The 16,739-nt window shown below is 47.6% G+C and overlaps 1 protein-coding gene across 6 annotated transcripts in view; it reads left to right on the top strand.

The window, feature by feature from the left end:
• GDPD5 (glycerophosphodiester phosphodiesterase domain containing 5) overlaps positions 1-15,579 on the top strand; it is a 171,014-nt gene extending 155,435 nt beyond the window's left edge. For 5 of the 6 annotated variants that reach the window (XM_049822955.1, XM_049822951.1, XM_049822953.1 and 2 more), the window contains exons 13-17: positions 773-920; positions 4,191-4,273; positions 7,002-7,016; positions 11,318-11,430; positions 12,801-15,579. In XM_049822955.1, the coding sequence (XP_049678912.1) occupies positions 773-920; positions 4,191-4,273; positions 7,002-7,016; positions 11,318-11,430; positions 12,801-12,916 (475 nt within the window). In that variant the 3' untranslated portion in view covers positions 12,917-15,579. The remainder of the gene's footprint in view (positions 1-772; positions 921-4,190; positions 4,274-7,001; positions 7,017-11,317; positions 11,431-12,800) is intronic. The other variant, XM_049822956.1, reaches the window with a different exon arrangement.
• Positions 15,580-16,739: the final 1,160 nt, after the last annotated feature.

The raw sequence follows: 16,739 nt of genomic DNA, 5'->3' as shown, positions 1-16,739 counted from the left end.
TGTAACATTGCTGCAGCCACCTCTGTCCTTGAGAATCCCTTAGCCTTTGGAGCATCTCGATCACGTTGTGAGCTTTGAGATGTCCGCATCTTGTACAGTGGCCTTCCACCTCAAAGTGCTTTGCTGGTATTAAATTGCAAGGATTAATCTGTGCTGCCCATGTGAGGGAGATTAGTGATGCTTCTGCTTCACAGATAAGGAAACAGAGCAATTTATGCAAATTGTATGGGTACAGGGAGTGCACTATCAGTGCTTGGTTTCCTGCTGACAGCTGCTGTACCCCAGCTTGCAGTTTTAGCTGCTTGGAAAATGACCTCAGGAGACTGGAAGCTGTATCCCTCCAACTGTCCCCAAAACAAGGGCATGGAAGTTGTAGGAATTGATGTTGGAAATGTGTCTGTCAGTTTTTAATTAAGCAAATTGCCTATGAAGCGCTACAGGCATCTGAGCCAGATGTTACTTTTACATCAACATGATGAGGCGGTTGTTACAAAAACATGCCGTGCCCATCATTCATGAGGAAGCATCTGAGATGGTCAGATAGCATCCAAGAGGTGAAGAAAGCTTTCAAGTTCAAACCATTTGATTGCAGTGCCCTTGGGTTGCTTGTGAAGTGACTGTGCCCCATTAAAAAAACCTATTTCGTGCAATTCAAACCCAATAAACCTAGCCGTGATTACAGCGGTGGCTGCTGGCAAGAGCTTTCCTCTTGGAGATGAGGGTCTGACGTTCGCTGGGGGACTCGCATCTCACCCTGTCTGTCTCCTGGCAGGGACTACACCATGGCAAACCTGAGTGTGAATCTCTACACTGTGAACGAGCCCTGGCTGTACTCCATCCTTTGGTGCGCTGGTGTCCAGTCCGTCACCTCCGACAGCTCCCACGTCCTTCGCAAGGTGCCTTTTCCCATCTGGCTAATGGTAAGCGCGATGCGTGGGAAGGTGCTGTGGAGCCCTGGAAGGAGGGGTGCAGTGGTGGGGTGTAGAGGTGGCCGTGGACCACTGCGGCCGTACGTCTGGTGGGTTTCTCCAGGAAGGTTTGGTTGGGTTCAACGTGCTGTTGGGCTTGAGGGTTTTCTGCCTCTGTACGCCTGAACCCTGAGCTGGTAACAGATCAATGCTTCTCTTGCGCAATCCTTTCCTTCAGTTGGCCTTGTCTCTCGCCATACAGGGTTTGGGTGGGATGCTTGGAGATTGTGGTGTCTGCCCCATTTAACCCACGTGATTCTTCCATTTTCCTCTGATGGAAAAACACCTTTCCAGACCTGCTGAGCAGCTGGTAAAGTTGCAGAAGCAGGCACACAGGTGAACCAGCAAACCTGGCTTCTGTGTTTTGGCTAGGCTGCAAAACTAGCTTTTTGCCCGTTTTTAATACCAAACGAGGACAAGTTTTACCTCTGGCTACCCCACTGCCAGACAAGGAACAACCAGAGCCCAAAGATAGCCCCCTTGCCCATCATGTAGGCTCTGAAAATGTCCCTAGCACTTTGGGTCTCTGAACCAAACAGAAATATTCATGTTGGACTCGAGGGAAAACAATGAAATAGTTGCATTATTCCCCAGACGAGCTCAGCTGTGGTGGTGTAAGCCCCTCAGCTATTTTCTGACGACAGATCCTGTTGGGGGTAGGACAGAACACAGCTATTTTACCTGCTGCTCTGGCATATGTGCTTGGGAAAGGGGAGAACAAGATGAGCCCAAGGAGAATCTAATGTCAACGAGCTATCTGCATCTTTAGCTGGAGGTAGGACCTCAAGACTACTGCCTAGATGGATGAATCTATGCGTGTTGTCCTTAGCCTTGGCTTAACCCACTGCTTGTGTCTGTCTACACAAATTCACACTGATGTGTGCTGAAGCTGGAGAATTGAAAATGGTTTTATAAAGACTGGATCTGTTGGCAGAAGAGATTATCGTTGTCTGAACTGTGCTGCTGCAAACATCTGTCCTCCACTACAGCTGGCAGGATTTATATGCATGTCAGTGGCAGCTTTTTACTCCAAAAACCTCTTTGCTGATACTTGGAGCCCTCCTCCAAGGGCTCTCCCATCTGCTGGATTTCCAACTCAGCCCTCTGCTGCAAGTGCACACTCTTATATCACTGGCAGCATAAAAATCCCTTGATTTCCTGCGTATTGAAGCGCCTGGGTGATGTAATCTAACCAGCTTTGCCATCTGAGCCTTCTCCACCACGTAGGACGTGGCTTGGGAACTGGAGTTGTTTCTGCCAGGCTTTGGCTGTCCAGTGCCCTCAGGGGCTTTGTTGGGCTTCGTCACCAGCTGAACAGCGCAAATCTGTTCTGCTCCGTTCACCCAGGGGCCATTTGTGATTGCAAAAATACATTTAACTTGTGTTTCAGTTAAATAAAAGGAAAAAACAAAGAAGAAAAAGTGACAGTCTCTCTCCCCTCTATACTTGATGGAAAGCTGCTGGTAAGAAGAGAGGCTGTCAGACGTGGTATAGAGAAGGGCTTTGAAAAGCTTGAGGGGAGTTCAGCCCCCAACTTGATGTCCTTAACGTGGGTGACCAGTGTGGGACCCCTCTCTGCACTTCTGGGAGTCTCTCAGAGCCGGGGTTTTAGGTTGCTCTCTGCCCAGTTACAGTGAATTGATGAAGGGTTTGATGGCTGCAAAAGTGAGGCTTTCAGGAATAGGACTTATAGTGGGTAAAGTTTATAGAAACGCAGAGTAATCCCACTGAAACAGCCCCGTTTCAGTGGAGCTGCAGGTGAAATATAGCAAATTCCTGAGCAGGTCTTGGTGTGGATGGAGCAGGACAACAAGTTGCCTCTGCAACAGATGTTTGCGCCCTCCTCTGAAGGGCTGAGGAGGCATCTGCTCGCTGGATACTCTTAATAACGATGTTTGCGGAATGCATGTCTTGGGGGGGAAAAAGAAAATAATCTAGTTTTCCCCTTTTGATGGCCCACAGGAAAATCTGCTATTTGGGTTCTTCAGTTGTGAAATACCAACAGTTGCATTCATGAAAAATTTAGATGTGTAGATTTTCTTCTAACTTAGAAGACTCCTGAGTTTTCATTCAAAATAGTTATGATGGCATTCTCCTGCCAAGAAAATGGGAAACATCGTTTTTGAGTCTGTTCGTCCTAATAGAGGCAGCAAATGTAACATTAACTGCCACCCTTTTGTAACTAAGCTGGAAAACACAGGGATTAAATCTCCATCAGAAGTATTGGCTAATTAAAGCATTGCCCTGCTAATTGAGTGGTACACTTTCACAGGATAAATTGAGACACACAAAGATTCACTGAGCAGAAAAACAAGCTGATCTCTGCTGGGAGACAGGGGTAGCAGAGTTGATGGCTCCCAACTGGTTTTATCCATGTCACACTACCATTGCATGAACTCAACTTTATGCATTATGGATTCTATTTCTCTAAGGAAATATTACTTGTGTGCATTAGTGCTGGTGTTGGTGGTTGTGACGGATCCATCTGGTATAAAATCGGCAACCTTTTTCTGGTTGGGACTAGTCTAGGTTTGGGATAGGAGAAAAGCATTAGCACCACTGGTGGCTTTCCTGGGTAGGTGCCTTCTGAGCATCATCGAGAGTTGATTATTATTATCACTCTACTTTGTCTTTATTCGTGGTGCTCTTTCCTGGGCAGCACAAAAATCAATGTGAACTCGTGTGCTTCTGTGCTGGGTTCAGACGATGGGTTTAGCTGGTGTGATGACCACAGCCACGTAGACTGGCAAATGGTGCCAGAGCTACCGGTGCCTTAAAGGACAGAAATTGAGAAGTATATGCTTATAGCACGGGGACTGTGCTATACAGCTAACATTAGCACTCAAAATGGACCCTGCGTGTCTCGTGTGCAATGTGTATATATTTCTGTGTTTTCCCACAGATGGATTTCCAAACAGCATCTTACCCTCATCTCACGGTACAGCTGAGATAGGAAACGTTCAGCCCACAAAGCTCTGAGAAAATGTCAGCACACGAAAGGATGGAGAGTTTAAAATTGTTCCTGTTTGCAGTTTTTCCTGATAACGTCATTTTGGATGACAAGCTAGCATTAGAAGTGTCATAAACCTTGTGATTTATATGTGACTCCTGCGGCTCTGTGCTTTCCTTTCTGCCCTGGTGGTAACTTTAGCCATGTGTGGTCTCTCTGTGATTGTACAAACCAGAAAATTTTAAGGTCTGCTTCTGTTTTTTGTCTTCCAGCCTCCAGACGAGTACCACCTAATCTGGATCACGTCTGATCTCATTTCATTTATCGTAATTGTAGGAGTTTTTATATTCCAGAAGTAAGTACCGTTGCTACAGCTCGACTCTCACGCGTTTGTGGCGTGTGGTTTTGTTCAGAGCGCGGGGTGGAGATGGGAGGGAGGAGCACCGAGCTCCTGAGGCGCTTGGATTGCAATAGCAGGGAAACTGTTTATTAAAAATCCCTACAAAGACTGCAAACAATAATTCCACTTCTGAGATGTGACATTGAATTGGATGTGGTTGCTGCTTTTTAAGAAGGATGAGAGATCTCAAAATAGTAGTGATAGTCGCCTTGCTCCGCTCATAAACGTGTGTGGGAGAGAAACTGTAAATGCGTTAGGGAAATGGATGTTGAGAAAGAAATTAAAATGCTTCAAAGGAAGAAGAGGAGATGTTTTGAGATTCTACCATTATAGTCTTGAAAAAGAACGTGTTATAGTTTCCTTAAATCAGTTTGCTCCCATTTGGGTGAAGAACTAGAAATATTATGATTTAGCAAATCAAATCAGTTGCTCGGTTTGATGCATAAAGAAAGTGTCTCCGTTATCCAAAGAAAGGGGAGAGCAAGGATTTGACGAGGGAACAGCAGAGGCTCCTCTGTCAGCCAGGGTCCCCAAAAACAAACGTGGAGCATAAAACCTAGGAGCAGAGCAAGACACCGATAAATCAGGAGGAGGTAAATCAACTTCCTAATGGCAGAGCTGGCCTAGCTACCCTCCTCTTGATTATACCGGAGGAAACCACGGTGTCCTCCCGGTGATGTGCCTTTTCTCCTAGGAGGCATTTTAGCTGTCTGTGGTGACAGTGTAATAACCCTCTCCTGCAAAATCGTGAGCTCAGAGAGATGCGCTCCCTCCAGCGAGAAGCGGCAGCCTTCTCCTGGGAAAATGCGTCACTCTGAAATTGCATCCCCTCTTCCCCGGCTCTATAATCTCATCTGCTTTGGCATGCACAAATGACTGTCCTAGAGACATCAAGGGACCTACGCTTTCATTCCTTCATGATATCTGAAATGCCTTTGTGTTAGGAACAGCAATTTAATTTGCTTCAGCCTCATGAGCTAGTGATTTTGCTGTCTCCTTGTCCTAGATCATCTGCTTGCAGCAACCTCTTTCCTTCCCCTGGGTGCATAATTACTCAGGTATTTTTGCCACTTTGCAGTAGGCTATCGCTCCTGCCAGCACCCACTATGGATTTGTCTTCAGGCCACACGTTGGGTCTGTTTATAACTGCGTCTAAATTCATTACTTGCACAGTCCTACACTGGTAGACCTGTGCCCAGCAGGTCCCCAATTCCAGTATGGGATAATGGAGCGAGCATCAGATTCAAAACTCTCCTCTCAGGTTAGATTTCCCAACGGTTAATGAAAGCACTGACCAAGATAAGATTAAAATTTTTCTAAGAGGTCTTGTGATCTGAATTGTGGCCAATTAAACCTTTCCTCCAGAAGGGCATCGTGGCTGTGTTGCCTGGAAGCTTTCTCCACTCCCTCAAATTTGTCAGTTGATAATAAGAGATGTCCCTGCTCTTTAGACCCTGTATTTCTCTGTCAGATACAGAAATGCACAGAGGAGTCTGGAGGCAGGGACTGACCTCTCTGAAGAGCAGAATTTGAGGGCCAAGTTGATGAGATACTTGCAGTTTTTTGCATCATCTCCCAAAGTCAGTTTTAGAAGGCTTTCCTGAATCAGACCCGGGAGACCGCAGCTGAAGAAATTAAACTGATTGAACCTGCTGAATGGGAACTATAGGTCCCAGAGCAGAGTGAAATTATGCTCACTTGGAGAGAAGGAGAAGTTGCAGCTATGTGGACTTTGCAATAGCCAGACTCTTCCTCTCTGCACAGATTGAACTTCTTCCAGTTTGGAAGAGGTTTGATGGAATAGTGCAAGAGGAAGCATGGTAAGGAAGGAAAGCATTATTGCAGGATTTCTCTTCCACCCTCAGGGTAAGTGTGATTCAGGTGAGAAGAACTGGAAACTGCTACCAGATTTCCTCAGGGCCCATCAGCCTGGAGCACTGAGCTGCTGCCCAGCCTCTGGACCTGATGGAGAAAGGCAGCTGAGTTGCTCAGAGAAGTCTGGCCATGTGGGGTCCATCGTAGTAGGGCCAAATGCCTTCTTTTGGATCTCTCCTTTGGGACAACTCAACCCCAAGTTAGTAGAAGGAAGAAGGAGAAACTCTAGCACCAGAAGTTGGACTTTGTGCAGCAAAGGGCTTGTTCTTCCAACAGCCTTGTGCAGGAGAGACCCATTTCCCTGCCGTTCCAGTTTCTCCACCACATGAAAGAATTGGTAGCAGCACTGAGGATATATCAAAAACAAATCGCAGTGGAATTGCCCAACTACTACCTGCTGATGTGATTCAGCTCTGGGAAATGGGCTTGGCATTTGGCCTTCAGTGTCATGGTGGTTGTTTTGTTTTGTTTTTTTTTTTTTCTCCAAGTCCTTTTTGGGGCAAAACAGAGCTGCTTCCTTCATGCAAGGATGAGGGGGTGGGTGGGAACAGAGCCACCGCTTCGATGTGCTCGTCCTCTCTTCTACGCATGGCTTGTCTCTCCTCCGTAGCCATGGGTAGGGATTGCTCCTGCTGTTCTGCTTCAGCCCTGGCGACAGGATCGTGGCAGCCTCTCCAGAGGGGAAATACCAACTGTGATGACTTCTAACTGATCTTTTTTTGCCTCTTTGCCTTGTTTATTTTCTTACTGCTCTGACTGTTGTGCATGTTCCTCCTCTTTCTCTCTGCTGCATTCTGGCATCTCACAGCTATCACATGATCAGGTAATTCTGGTGCTTTCCTCCTCTTTCTCTTTTTCATTCAACCTTCCTTTCTCTCTTTCTTTCTCCCTCTCTGCTATGGCTTCACTGCAGATGGACAGGGCAGGATGCAGCTTTTCATGATGCTTTCAAACATCTGGCTTCACAGGGGGACTATAAGGCTCTGAACATTGCATAGTCCATAGCCATGAGCACCACAGAAGCCTGATGCTGAAGCTGGTGGATGTTTTGAAGGCAATCTGACCTTCTGTTAAAATGGTATAAGTCGCTGCCTTTAAAAAAGCCCTATTCTGAGGTCCTGCAGCGTGTTGTAATTGGGAGATTCCTAGTGGACGTAATGCTTTCTCCATAGAAATAATCCCATGCAAAATATCCCCTTCCTTCCTGCATTTACCAGAGGTTTTTGAGACCAACCTCTTCTAAATTGGCCAGTTTTCAAGAAAATAATGTAACCTGTTCAGTTATATAAAGTAGCGCTTCTCTAGCCCTGGGAATGAATTAATAAGGCTAATAGCTGAAAAGGTTTGGCTCATCAATTGCTGCAGTTGGAGCAAGGGATCTTTCGGGAATCTCTTCTCAGTTACACCACTGTGAGCCTGGAAATGCAGCGTGAAAATAAATAGCGTTGCACCCAGGAAGGGAGTGAGCCTGGGATGCTGGATTGGAAGTGCCATCAATTGGAAACCCAGATTTCTCCTTGTATTGGCTGTTTTCTCACCAGTCGTTCTCTTCCCCTTGGAGGGAAGCGCTGATGCTTTTCTGCAGTAAAGCCTTCACCGTGTCCGTACTCGAACCAAACTCTTCATGTCTTAACCTTCTCCATTCCTTCTGCTGTGTGCCATGGGGTTGTATTTCTGAGGACTTGGCTACACCCTGTCTGTGCTTATCTGCCCCTCTCCCTCTGCCCACCTACCGCCTCGGGGCTTGGGGTTGGCCAACTGCAAGCATTGCCTGCTCCACGAGGTACCTTGGACTTGCGGCGTTGCGTCCTCGCGGCATCTCCCCAAAACAGGACCTGGCTATGGGGCTGGGTTGAGCCCTTCTGTGGGTGCAGGGAGGTTGGGTGTTTTCCCCTTCTCGCCTCCGCCTTGCTCCCTGGCTCGTGGATAAGGAGAAGACAGGCATGGAAGAGTTGGGCAGGCTTTAGGCAAGAGCGGTGGCAGGATGGGGACTCTGTGGTTGCGGCTGGCTTGGGTCTTTGCTCGCTCCATCTTATCACCTCGGTACCAATCAACCCCGTTTTCTCCCTGACCTGCCCCTCTCCGATCCCCTTTCCCTGCCATTTAGCATCTCGTCTCCAAACCAAGGGTCCGGTTGTGGCCCTAACACGGTGTATGCTGTCTCTGTGTTGTTGTCCCAGTATTTTTTAGTCTGTTCCCACCCTGTGTCCGTCTGGTCTGCTTTGATGCCAACCTCCCAGAACAAGACCTACCTGCTGTCTGTCTGGCCTTTTTGCACGCTGCTGTCCTAAACGTGGCCGATCACAACAGAGTCCAAGGGGGTAGGAGAGGTGCTATTTTTCTATTAAACAAGCTTTCTGGACACCCAAAGGCTACTGAGCACAGCAGAGAGTATTTCGTATGGTATTGGAGTTGCATTGTGATTAAATGTACCGGTGGCTCTTCTAAGAGGGTATTTCAAAGTGCCCCTGAAAACTGGGGTCACCCTCTCTTAGCTTGTTCAATCAGAGCAATGCACCCCTGTGAGAGGAGTCATTGGCCTCTTGTGCGTATTTAACCACCCTGGGTCTGACCGCAGCCACCATGTGAGATGGGGATGAGAGAGCAGTGGTCGTTCCTCTTGGCAGGAGGAGAAAAGCCTTTGGGCCCTTGCACCCTGGGCTGTCGGTGCCTCAAAATAGCCCATGCCCTTCATGGGACGTCTAGGACCCACGGGCAAGAGATCATCGTGCCTTTTGGCCACACAACCCAGCCTGATGCTGAAAATCCTGATGATGTGGGCAAAGAAAAGACTCGTAGCAATATGTTTTGGTCCTGATTATAGTTTAAGGAGAGTCTTATCCTGTGAGATGCTATGTACTCGCAACCACATTGACCTTGGTGGGATCTGCCTGCATGGGACACTAAGGGCAAAAATGGTCATCTTCCACGTAAGAGTGGCTCAGTTTAGATGATGACGATAGAAGAAAAATATTTTTTTAATTTATTTTTTTTTTTACTTTAATGTCTTTACCTCTTTGTGCTTCCTTTGTGTTTCTTCTGTCCGTGGGTCTGTGAGTTGTGTTGTGTTGCCATCTGTCGTGGTTTAACCCCAGCCAGCAACTAAGCACCACGCAGCCGCTCGCTCACCCCCCCACCCAGTGGGATGGGGGAGAGAATCAGAAGGAAAAAGGTAAAACTTGTGGGTTGAGATAAGAACAGCTAATAGAACAGAAAGGGAGAAACTAATAACAATAATAATTACAATAACAATAAAAGGAATGTACCAAACAAGTGATGCACGCTGCAATTGCTCACCACTTGCTGACTGATGCCCAGTTAGTTCCCGAGCAGCGGTCCCCTCCAGGCCAACTCCCCCCAGTTTACATACTGGGCATGATGTCACATGGTATGGAATACCAGTTTGGGTCAGCTGCCCCGGCTGTGTCACCTCCCAACTCCTTGTGCCCCTCCAGCCTTCTCGCTGGCTGGGCATGAGAAGGTGAAAAAATCCTTGACTTAGTACAAACACTACTTAGCGATAACTGAAATCATCAGTGTGTTATCAACATTCTTCTCATACTGAATCCAAAACGCAACACTATACCAGCTACCAGAAAGAAAATTAACTCTATCCCAGCCCCAGGACACCATCCCATCCCTTCTTTTCTCTGTAGCAGAGCATCTGCCTTCATCTGTACCCTGGTCAAAGTGTGATGGTGTGGTGTCGTGCACTGGGATTTGGGAAGGGGATGGGAAAACCCATGAAATCAACACCAGCTGGATTGTCCTGGAAAAATTGCAGAACCTCTTTTGCGGATGTTGCTTTTTCAGGCTGATTCTTTGGACCCAGGCTGGAGATGTGTGGGGCTCTTCAAATCCTCTGCTTCTGGGGCTGGGTAGAGGGTTGGAAATTGAAGAGAAGGTGGTTGTCACCTTAAAAAAAAAAAAAAAAAAAAAAAAAAAAAATTTAAAATCACCTTCCCTTGTGTAGGTAAGCCACTAGATGGTGCCACAAGATCAGAAACCCCATAAGCCACCCTATATCCTTATGTTTCTTCATCAAATAACCTTATAGCATCCCTGGCTCGGGCAGGGAGACTGGGATTTATTTGAAAGCCTTCCTCTGTGGTCCAGAGGTAGGATGAATTGCTGGGGTGTGGGCTGTGAAAGCCTGGCCTAAACAGCATCCCTTTGCAATGGGATCTTGGATACAGCTGCTTTGGCTGAGCCCACCGAGCCCTGTTTTCCCCTATTGCAGCAGCAGCCCACCTTCCACTCAATGCCAGCAGCTCTGCACTGAGGGTCTGCTACAGGGGTGTTCCCAGGCTGAAAAACAGCTTTAAAAGCAAAATCCCCCTTGAATTTGCTGCCGCTGCTTGTTACTGACATCAGTAATTTTCTTTAGATGCATTCAGTAATGAGAATAAATGTCTGGCTAGTTTGAAGTTGAGCCAAGTTCCCATCAGCCTTATATTGTTCACGTGGCGGAAACTTTTTGTGAACACTGGGTTTCATCGAGGCTTAAAAAGTGGAGGGTTTGTGTAGAAACATTTAAGTAAAGACCTGGTGTTTGGGAAGTGCACTGGGGGAAACTACGTTTAAGGGCACGCGGCAGGTACCTGCATTGGGACTGCTTGTACTTTCCTGCAGAGCAGCTCATGTCAGTGTCTTTGCTGTGTCTCAGGTTTGAGACCTTTAATTGTCTTTGAGCTCTCTTCTCCCACAAGCGTGAGCACGTCACTCAGCGAGGAAAAGGTTATGGTTTGTTTCTTTACTTGGCTTAGTCTCTTGTTCTGTTCCCTCTTTCCAACCCTAAGAGTCAAAACAGCCTTACCTCCTTTGGGCAGCTGGATAGCTGATGTGATAGAGAGAGGTTTGGGGCATCTGCTGTCCTTGGTGAAGTTAGTGGAATTAGGATGTTCAAGGTGGTTAAAGATGACCTGCTTGTGTGTCTGTACCCCTTTGAGATAACATGCTCATCTCTCAACATCCTCGGACCGTGAGGGGTTGCGTATGTGCAAGGGAATGAAGGCGTGAGGGTCTCTGGGACTTGTTGGTCTCCACGTTGTTGGTGGCCGCTTGCACTGAGGATGCCTCCGTGGTTGGGAAAACCAGCCCCTGAGATCCCTTCTTGTCTTGCAGGTGGCGCCTAGGAAGCATCAGGACCTACAACCCGGAGCAGATCATGCTCAGTGCTGCTGTCCGCCGGTCCAGCCGGGATGTCAAGATCATGAAGGAGAAGCTGATCTTCTCAGGTATGGATGGGGCTGGTTGGCCAGAGCCCTTTGCTGCATCCCTCAGCTGTCACCCTGCTCTCTGCTGATGGAGGAGGTGGTCTTGACACGGGTGTCATCATCTGCTGGTGGGACAGGATGACTGGACTGACCCTGCTGCACTGAACCACTTGTGGGATATGGTCATGGCTCATCCATCCCAAACCGGTGCAGGTCTGAGTGCTGATTTGCTCCGAAATGCTGCATTTAACTTCCCAAGTTATGGCATGCAGCTCTCTTGTACTGTCCCACATCTGCTCTCAATTGTTAAAAGCATGTCAAAAGCTATAAACCCCATTAAAATAATGGCATAGATCACCACAAATAGTGGTGATGAGCTTGGGGTAGACCTGGAATTCAGTGGCACTACAAGTTGCGGGGTTCCTGATATCCTTGTGCTCCTCTCAGCATTTACTTTTGTTGGAACATGCTGGCAACGTCTCCATCTCACCCCACCTCTAAGAAAGATCTCAGAAATGTGTATGAAGAGGGAAACATTTAGCTTTAAAAGATTAAAGTTGGTGAGTGAAGCTGGAAAACTCACGTTTGAAGGAATGTGAATATAATCTCCCACTGAGCTTTGTTACGGGTTTTCTTTCTTTGTATGTAGGGGCTAGAGACCTCTAGCAGGCATCAGGGTTTATTGTAATGGGCACATACACAGCAAAACGACAACTCTTGCTTCAAAGAACTTACTGTGTGAAAGGCAGGCTGGATTCTGCCTTCTAGAGATAGTGAAAATCAGGTGTAAATCCACGAAACCCAGGTAGAGAAGGCAGTTGGTCACAGCAGAATTAAGCCTTCCCAACATGTTCTAGACATAAAATGTCCTAGACATGAAATATCCCTAGAGGCTGGGGATACACATTAAAGTTTTGTGCCTCTGAAACAAATGTTCTTGCTTAGGGTGGGTGTTTACAATTAAAACTTTGGTGGTTGGTTGCACATTTTTCCCAGTGAAACCAGTGACTATAGGAGTCTACCCTTTTCCAGAATGGCCATTTGGGTAGAGATCAAGTTCAGGTATTTTGCATCCATTTCCCACAGGTGACTAACTCAGCCTGTGGAGTAGCATCATGTATATGGGGGAATCGAGTTTTGCCTCTGATGGTGGCAAGATTGTCAAGGTCTGAAATTTAGAAATGAGCTCCTATTTGGAGGCAGATCCTGTTCAGAACTGGTTTTAAATGGGTGCAGTGTTACTAAACCCAGGGTGAATCCCTGTAGGATCAGATAGATCCCATGTGCTGGAATTGTGCGGCTGCTCAGCGCCTCAGTTTCCCCATCCATGGGGGATGCTCCTGGGACTTGCACCCCGGTGACGATGTCCCTGCTTTCTCTACCCTCCCCAGAGATCAACAATGGCGTGGAGACCACGGACGAGCTGTCTCTCTGTTCCGAAAACGGCTATGCCAACGAGATGGTCACCCCCACGGATCACCGGGACACCAAGCTGCGGATGAACTGAGGGGCTCTGGTCCGACCCTGGCGCATGGCGTCCCCCGCGTTTGCTCCGGCAGCGAAAGCCGTGCTTTCCTGCGTGCTGCGGGATGGGAACCTTTGAGGAACTGCTGGTCGGGCAGAGACCCCTTCCCATACCCCATCACTAGCTGCTCCACCTCCCTGGTTGTGAGGTCGGGGGGCTTATTTTTGTAAATATGTAGAAAATCTGAATTTTTTTGTCTCTCTCTTTTTTTTTTTTGAGTGTAATTTTTCCAGGGCATGAGTGGAAATACCGTGTTCATTAAATCCTCGACCTTATGGCTGAAGTTATTTGAATCTTGACGTGACAGCCTGAGTCCCCTTGGGGGCTTCTGGGAAAAACACGTTGGATGTGTCTCCCCTTTCTCCCCCTTGCTCTGCTCCACTCCTTCCCTTGGTGCAGCGACTGTGTAGCTGAATGTTGTGATGTTCTCGTGAAGTGTCGTTTTTGTTACTGTTTTTTTTTTTTTTTGGTTCCCCTCCTCTTCCCCTTTTCCTGGGCGATGAAGTTTTAGCTCTAATGCAACAGGAGGCTGTTTGGAGGAGAGAAGCTTTCCTAGGAGAGGAGATAGCACTGCTCTTCCCTGCTGAAGTTCAGAGCCAGGGAAGGGGTTGCACTGGCTCCGTCACTTGGGCACCTTCTGCCTGTCCCATCCTCCTTCCCCAAAGCCTGGATGCTCGCAGGGGAACGGCGCTCTTGAAAAGTCCTGCCGCAGTCTCGAAGGCAAATCCTGAGTGTTGGCTGTAGATTGGCCTCTGCTGGCAGCAATGCTTTGATTCCTGATTTTTTTTTCCTTTTTTTTTTTTCTTTCTCTCTTTCTATCTTCTCCCTGAGTTGGGCTCTGTTGGGAGCCCCGATGGCTTGCAAAAAGCAATGCCTTTGGCACCATCACCGCTCAGATCTGGCTAAAGTGCCTGCCACTCCGAGTGGCGTTTGCAGTCGCTCCTTGCTTCCTTGTCCTTGCATCCGTGTAGGAAGAGGAGGTGGTGGTCCAGTGTGAACTTCCCCCCTCTCTGGGCCAAGCAGATGCCCATGGGTGAAGGAGTTGTAAATAGTTCGGAAGGTGAAGCAGCCCCTGGAGTGTAATTTATTCCTGCAAGGAGACCTTCCTCCTTGCTTTAAAAGCAGGATCTTTAAAAGCTGCGTGTTCACGTCCTCCAAAGGAGCAACGGTCTCGCAGCAGATGCTGACAGGCTCGTGAAGGTAAGAGCTCGGATCAGCGTGTTTCCAATGCAAATGGCTTTAAACCAAAATCCTAGACCAGAGGTTAAAAGAAAAAAAAAAAACCAAAACAAAAAACCAAAACCAAAAGCTCAGAAACGAAGTAGATGACAGTTGCATTTTATCCCCTCCCTGAAACGGCTCACAGCCAGCCCAAGGGCAGTCGGAGCTTTCTGCTCTTGACCTTCAAGGCCTCGTGGAGAGGAGCCTGTTTTTGGGTCACTTTGCTGTTCACACGGAGCCGGTTCCCAAGGCAGCTGAAGCCAGCCGGAAGGCTGCTGGAGCTGTGAATGGGTCTTGGCTCAGTCCCCGTGGCCTTCTGGTGTGGGGTTGCTTCCTTCCTTGCTGGATCTTGGTCGACACGACGTGCAACGGGAGAAATCCCATTGAGCGCGAGCTTCCTTTGAAGCTTGGTGCGCGCTGCCTTGAAAGCGATGGGACCGTCAAAGTTGTTTCCCATGGAGGGAATGGGAGCTGAGGCCGAGTCCTTCGGGTGCTGGCCAAGCTGGGTTTCGGAGCCTGTGAGCGGCTGGGAGAAGTCACCTTGTAGAGAAGAGGGCGGTCTGGGGGATGCTGGTGTGCGTCACGTTCAACGCACAAAGCGGGCTTGCAAAGACCAGAAACAAGCCACAATAAAAACAGCCTCGAGCAGTTTGTTCTTGTTTTGGCAGCACTGAACTGCTCTATTTTTTTTTTTTTTTAAGCTGTACTCCAGTAGTGTTTTGAAACCCCAAAGTCTTGGCCTTAGTGTGTAAGAATTGGGGGCAAAAGTGGCCAAATTATCTATGTAAAAGAAATACACCCCTATTAATAATGAAAATATGAATTGTCATGCTTTAATAAGGACCTCCTAAGCAGTGCAAATCAAGAATTTAATTTGTTTGCATCTACCCTGGGTTTTTATGAATGTAAGTTGAATAAGACCCTGGTCCATGCTGCCTCTTACCTTCCCCAATTACTGTCTTTCTATATGGTACTTTCTCAAGTCTGTGAAATACAGTGTGGTTTTTCTGCAAAATTGCAAGTTTTTGGTGGATTTGAAGGCTTTTGAGAACAAAGTTGCTTCTCCCTTTAATGTGGTGCTGTATTGAAACATTCCTGGTGGATTGTCATTGCCAAGTGAGAGATCTTGTTTAAATCTCAGCATCTGTCGATAATCACCTGCATGTTCTGTTTTTATCCTTGGAGATGACTTTATTGAAAGGTCAAGTGCTTAAAAGCTTGGAAGTGTTAAAAGCAATCCAACCAAGAGTTGTTTTCACAATTCACTTTTTTTTTTTAAATGATGAGACCCAAACTTTACGCGTAATGCACTGACTGTTACCATAATTGTCCTGAATATTTGCTACCTTTCTTTTTAAAAGGATACTTTTTTGATGAAAATAGACCTAGACCAAAATAAACTCTGCAATGCTCTGTGAAATAAACTGTCAGTATTCCCCTGCCAGCCTGTGATGTTGTTGTGTGTTCTGGGATCACCTGCGTAACGATGATGCCTTGATCCTTCTCCCTGTGTTTCTGCTTTTTCATGCTTCATGAGAGTGCCAAAGGTCTGACCAGATAGAGGTTTGCAGATCCGTCCTTCTTGAGATTGGTACAGTTGTGTTGCATCTCCTCTTGATGACACCAAGTGGCTGACACACCTGAGGGATGGGAAGCCATCCCAAGCTTGAGAAGTGGGCCCATGGGAACCTCATGAGGTTTAACAAGGCCAAGTGCAAGGTCCTGTACCTGGCACCCCCCAGTATCCATACAGGCTGGGGGATGAAGGGATGGAGAGCAGCCCTGCGGAGAAGGGCTTGGGGATGATGATGGATGAAAAATTGGACATGACCCAGCAATGTGTGTTTGCAGCCCAGAAAGCCAACCGTGTCCTGGGCTGTATCCCCAGCAGCGTGGGCAGCAGGTCGAGGGAGGGGATTCTGCCCCTCTGCTCCGATCGGGTGAGACCCCACCTGCGGTTCTGCATCCAGCTCTGGGGTCCTCAGCACAGGAGAGACAGGGACCTGTTGGAGCGGGTCCAGAGGGGGACACGAAAATGACGAGAAGACAGTAGCTGAAAAGCAGTCGTGTGCAGTCGAGGTGACTGTGCAGACCTGAGCCATGCACAGGAACTGTAGAATAATTTTTCAGTGTGTATGGCCACATGGGGACAATGATGCACCCGTAGAACTGATCAGACAGCAGTTTTAAACCAAACAAATGGGAAGCAATTTATTTTTAACATGTGTTATGCAAGTCATTGCCCCAGGGTGCTGTGAAGGCCAAAAATCATAAGCAAGTTCAAGTAGGAAGAAATGGCTGATACATCCATTAGCACTTATTAAACACAGGAGCCCGGATGCGAGATCCAGCTTGGGAAGTCCCTGGGCAGTTCTTTGCTAGATGTGTATATTAAGGGAAAGGCTTGCTCGGTGCTTGCTCTATTTTATTTTTTAATTTTTTACCCCAGGATCTGCTCCCAGCTGCAGACTGAGGGTGCTTTGGTTGAGAAGGGGATCTCGTCTGGGTCAGCGTGGGATTGTTCTTTGTTAAGCAGCTGTTTTCTCCAGCCCCTGAATGGCTGCATTTAACTGATAGTTGAAAG

Source organism: Accipiter gentilis, chromosome 19, assembly GCF_929443795.1.
Source record: "Accipiter gentilis chromosome 19, bAccGen1.1, whole genome shotgun sequence".
NCBI classification, from domain to species: Eukaryota; Metazoa; Chordata; class Aves; order Accipitriformes; family Accipitridae; genus Astur; species Astur gentilis.
Note: the sequence above shows the minus strand (reverse complement) of the source record. Positions and strands in the feature narration are given on the sequence as shown.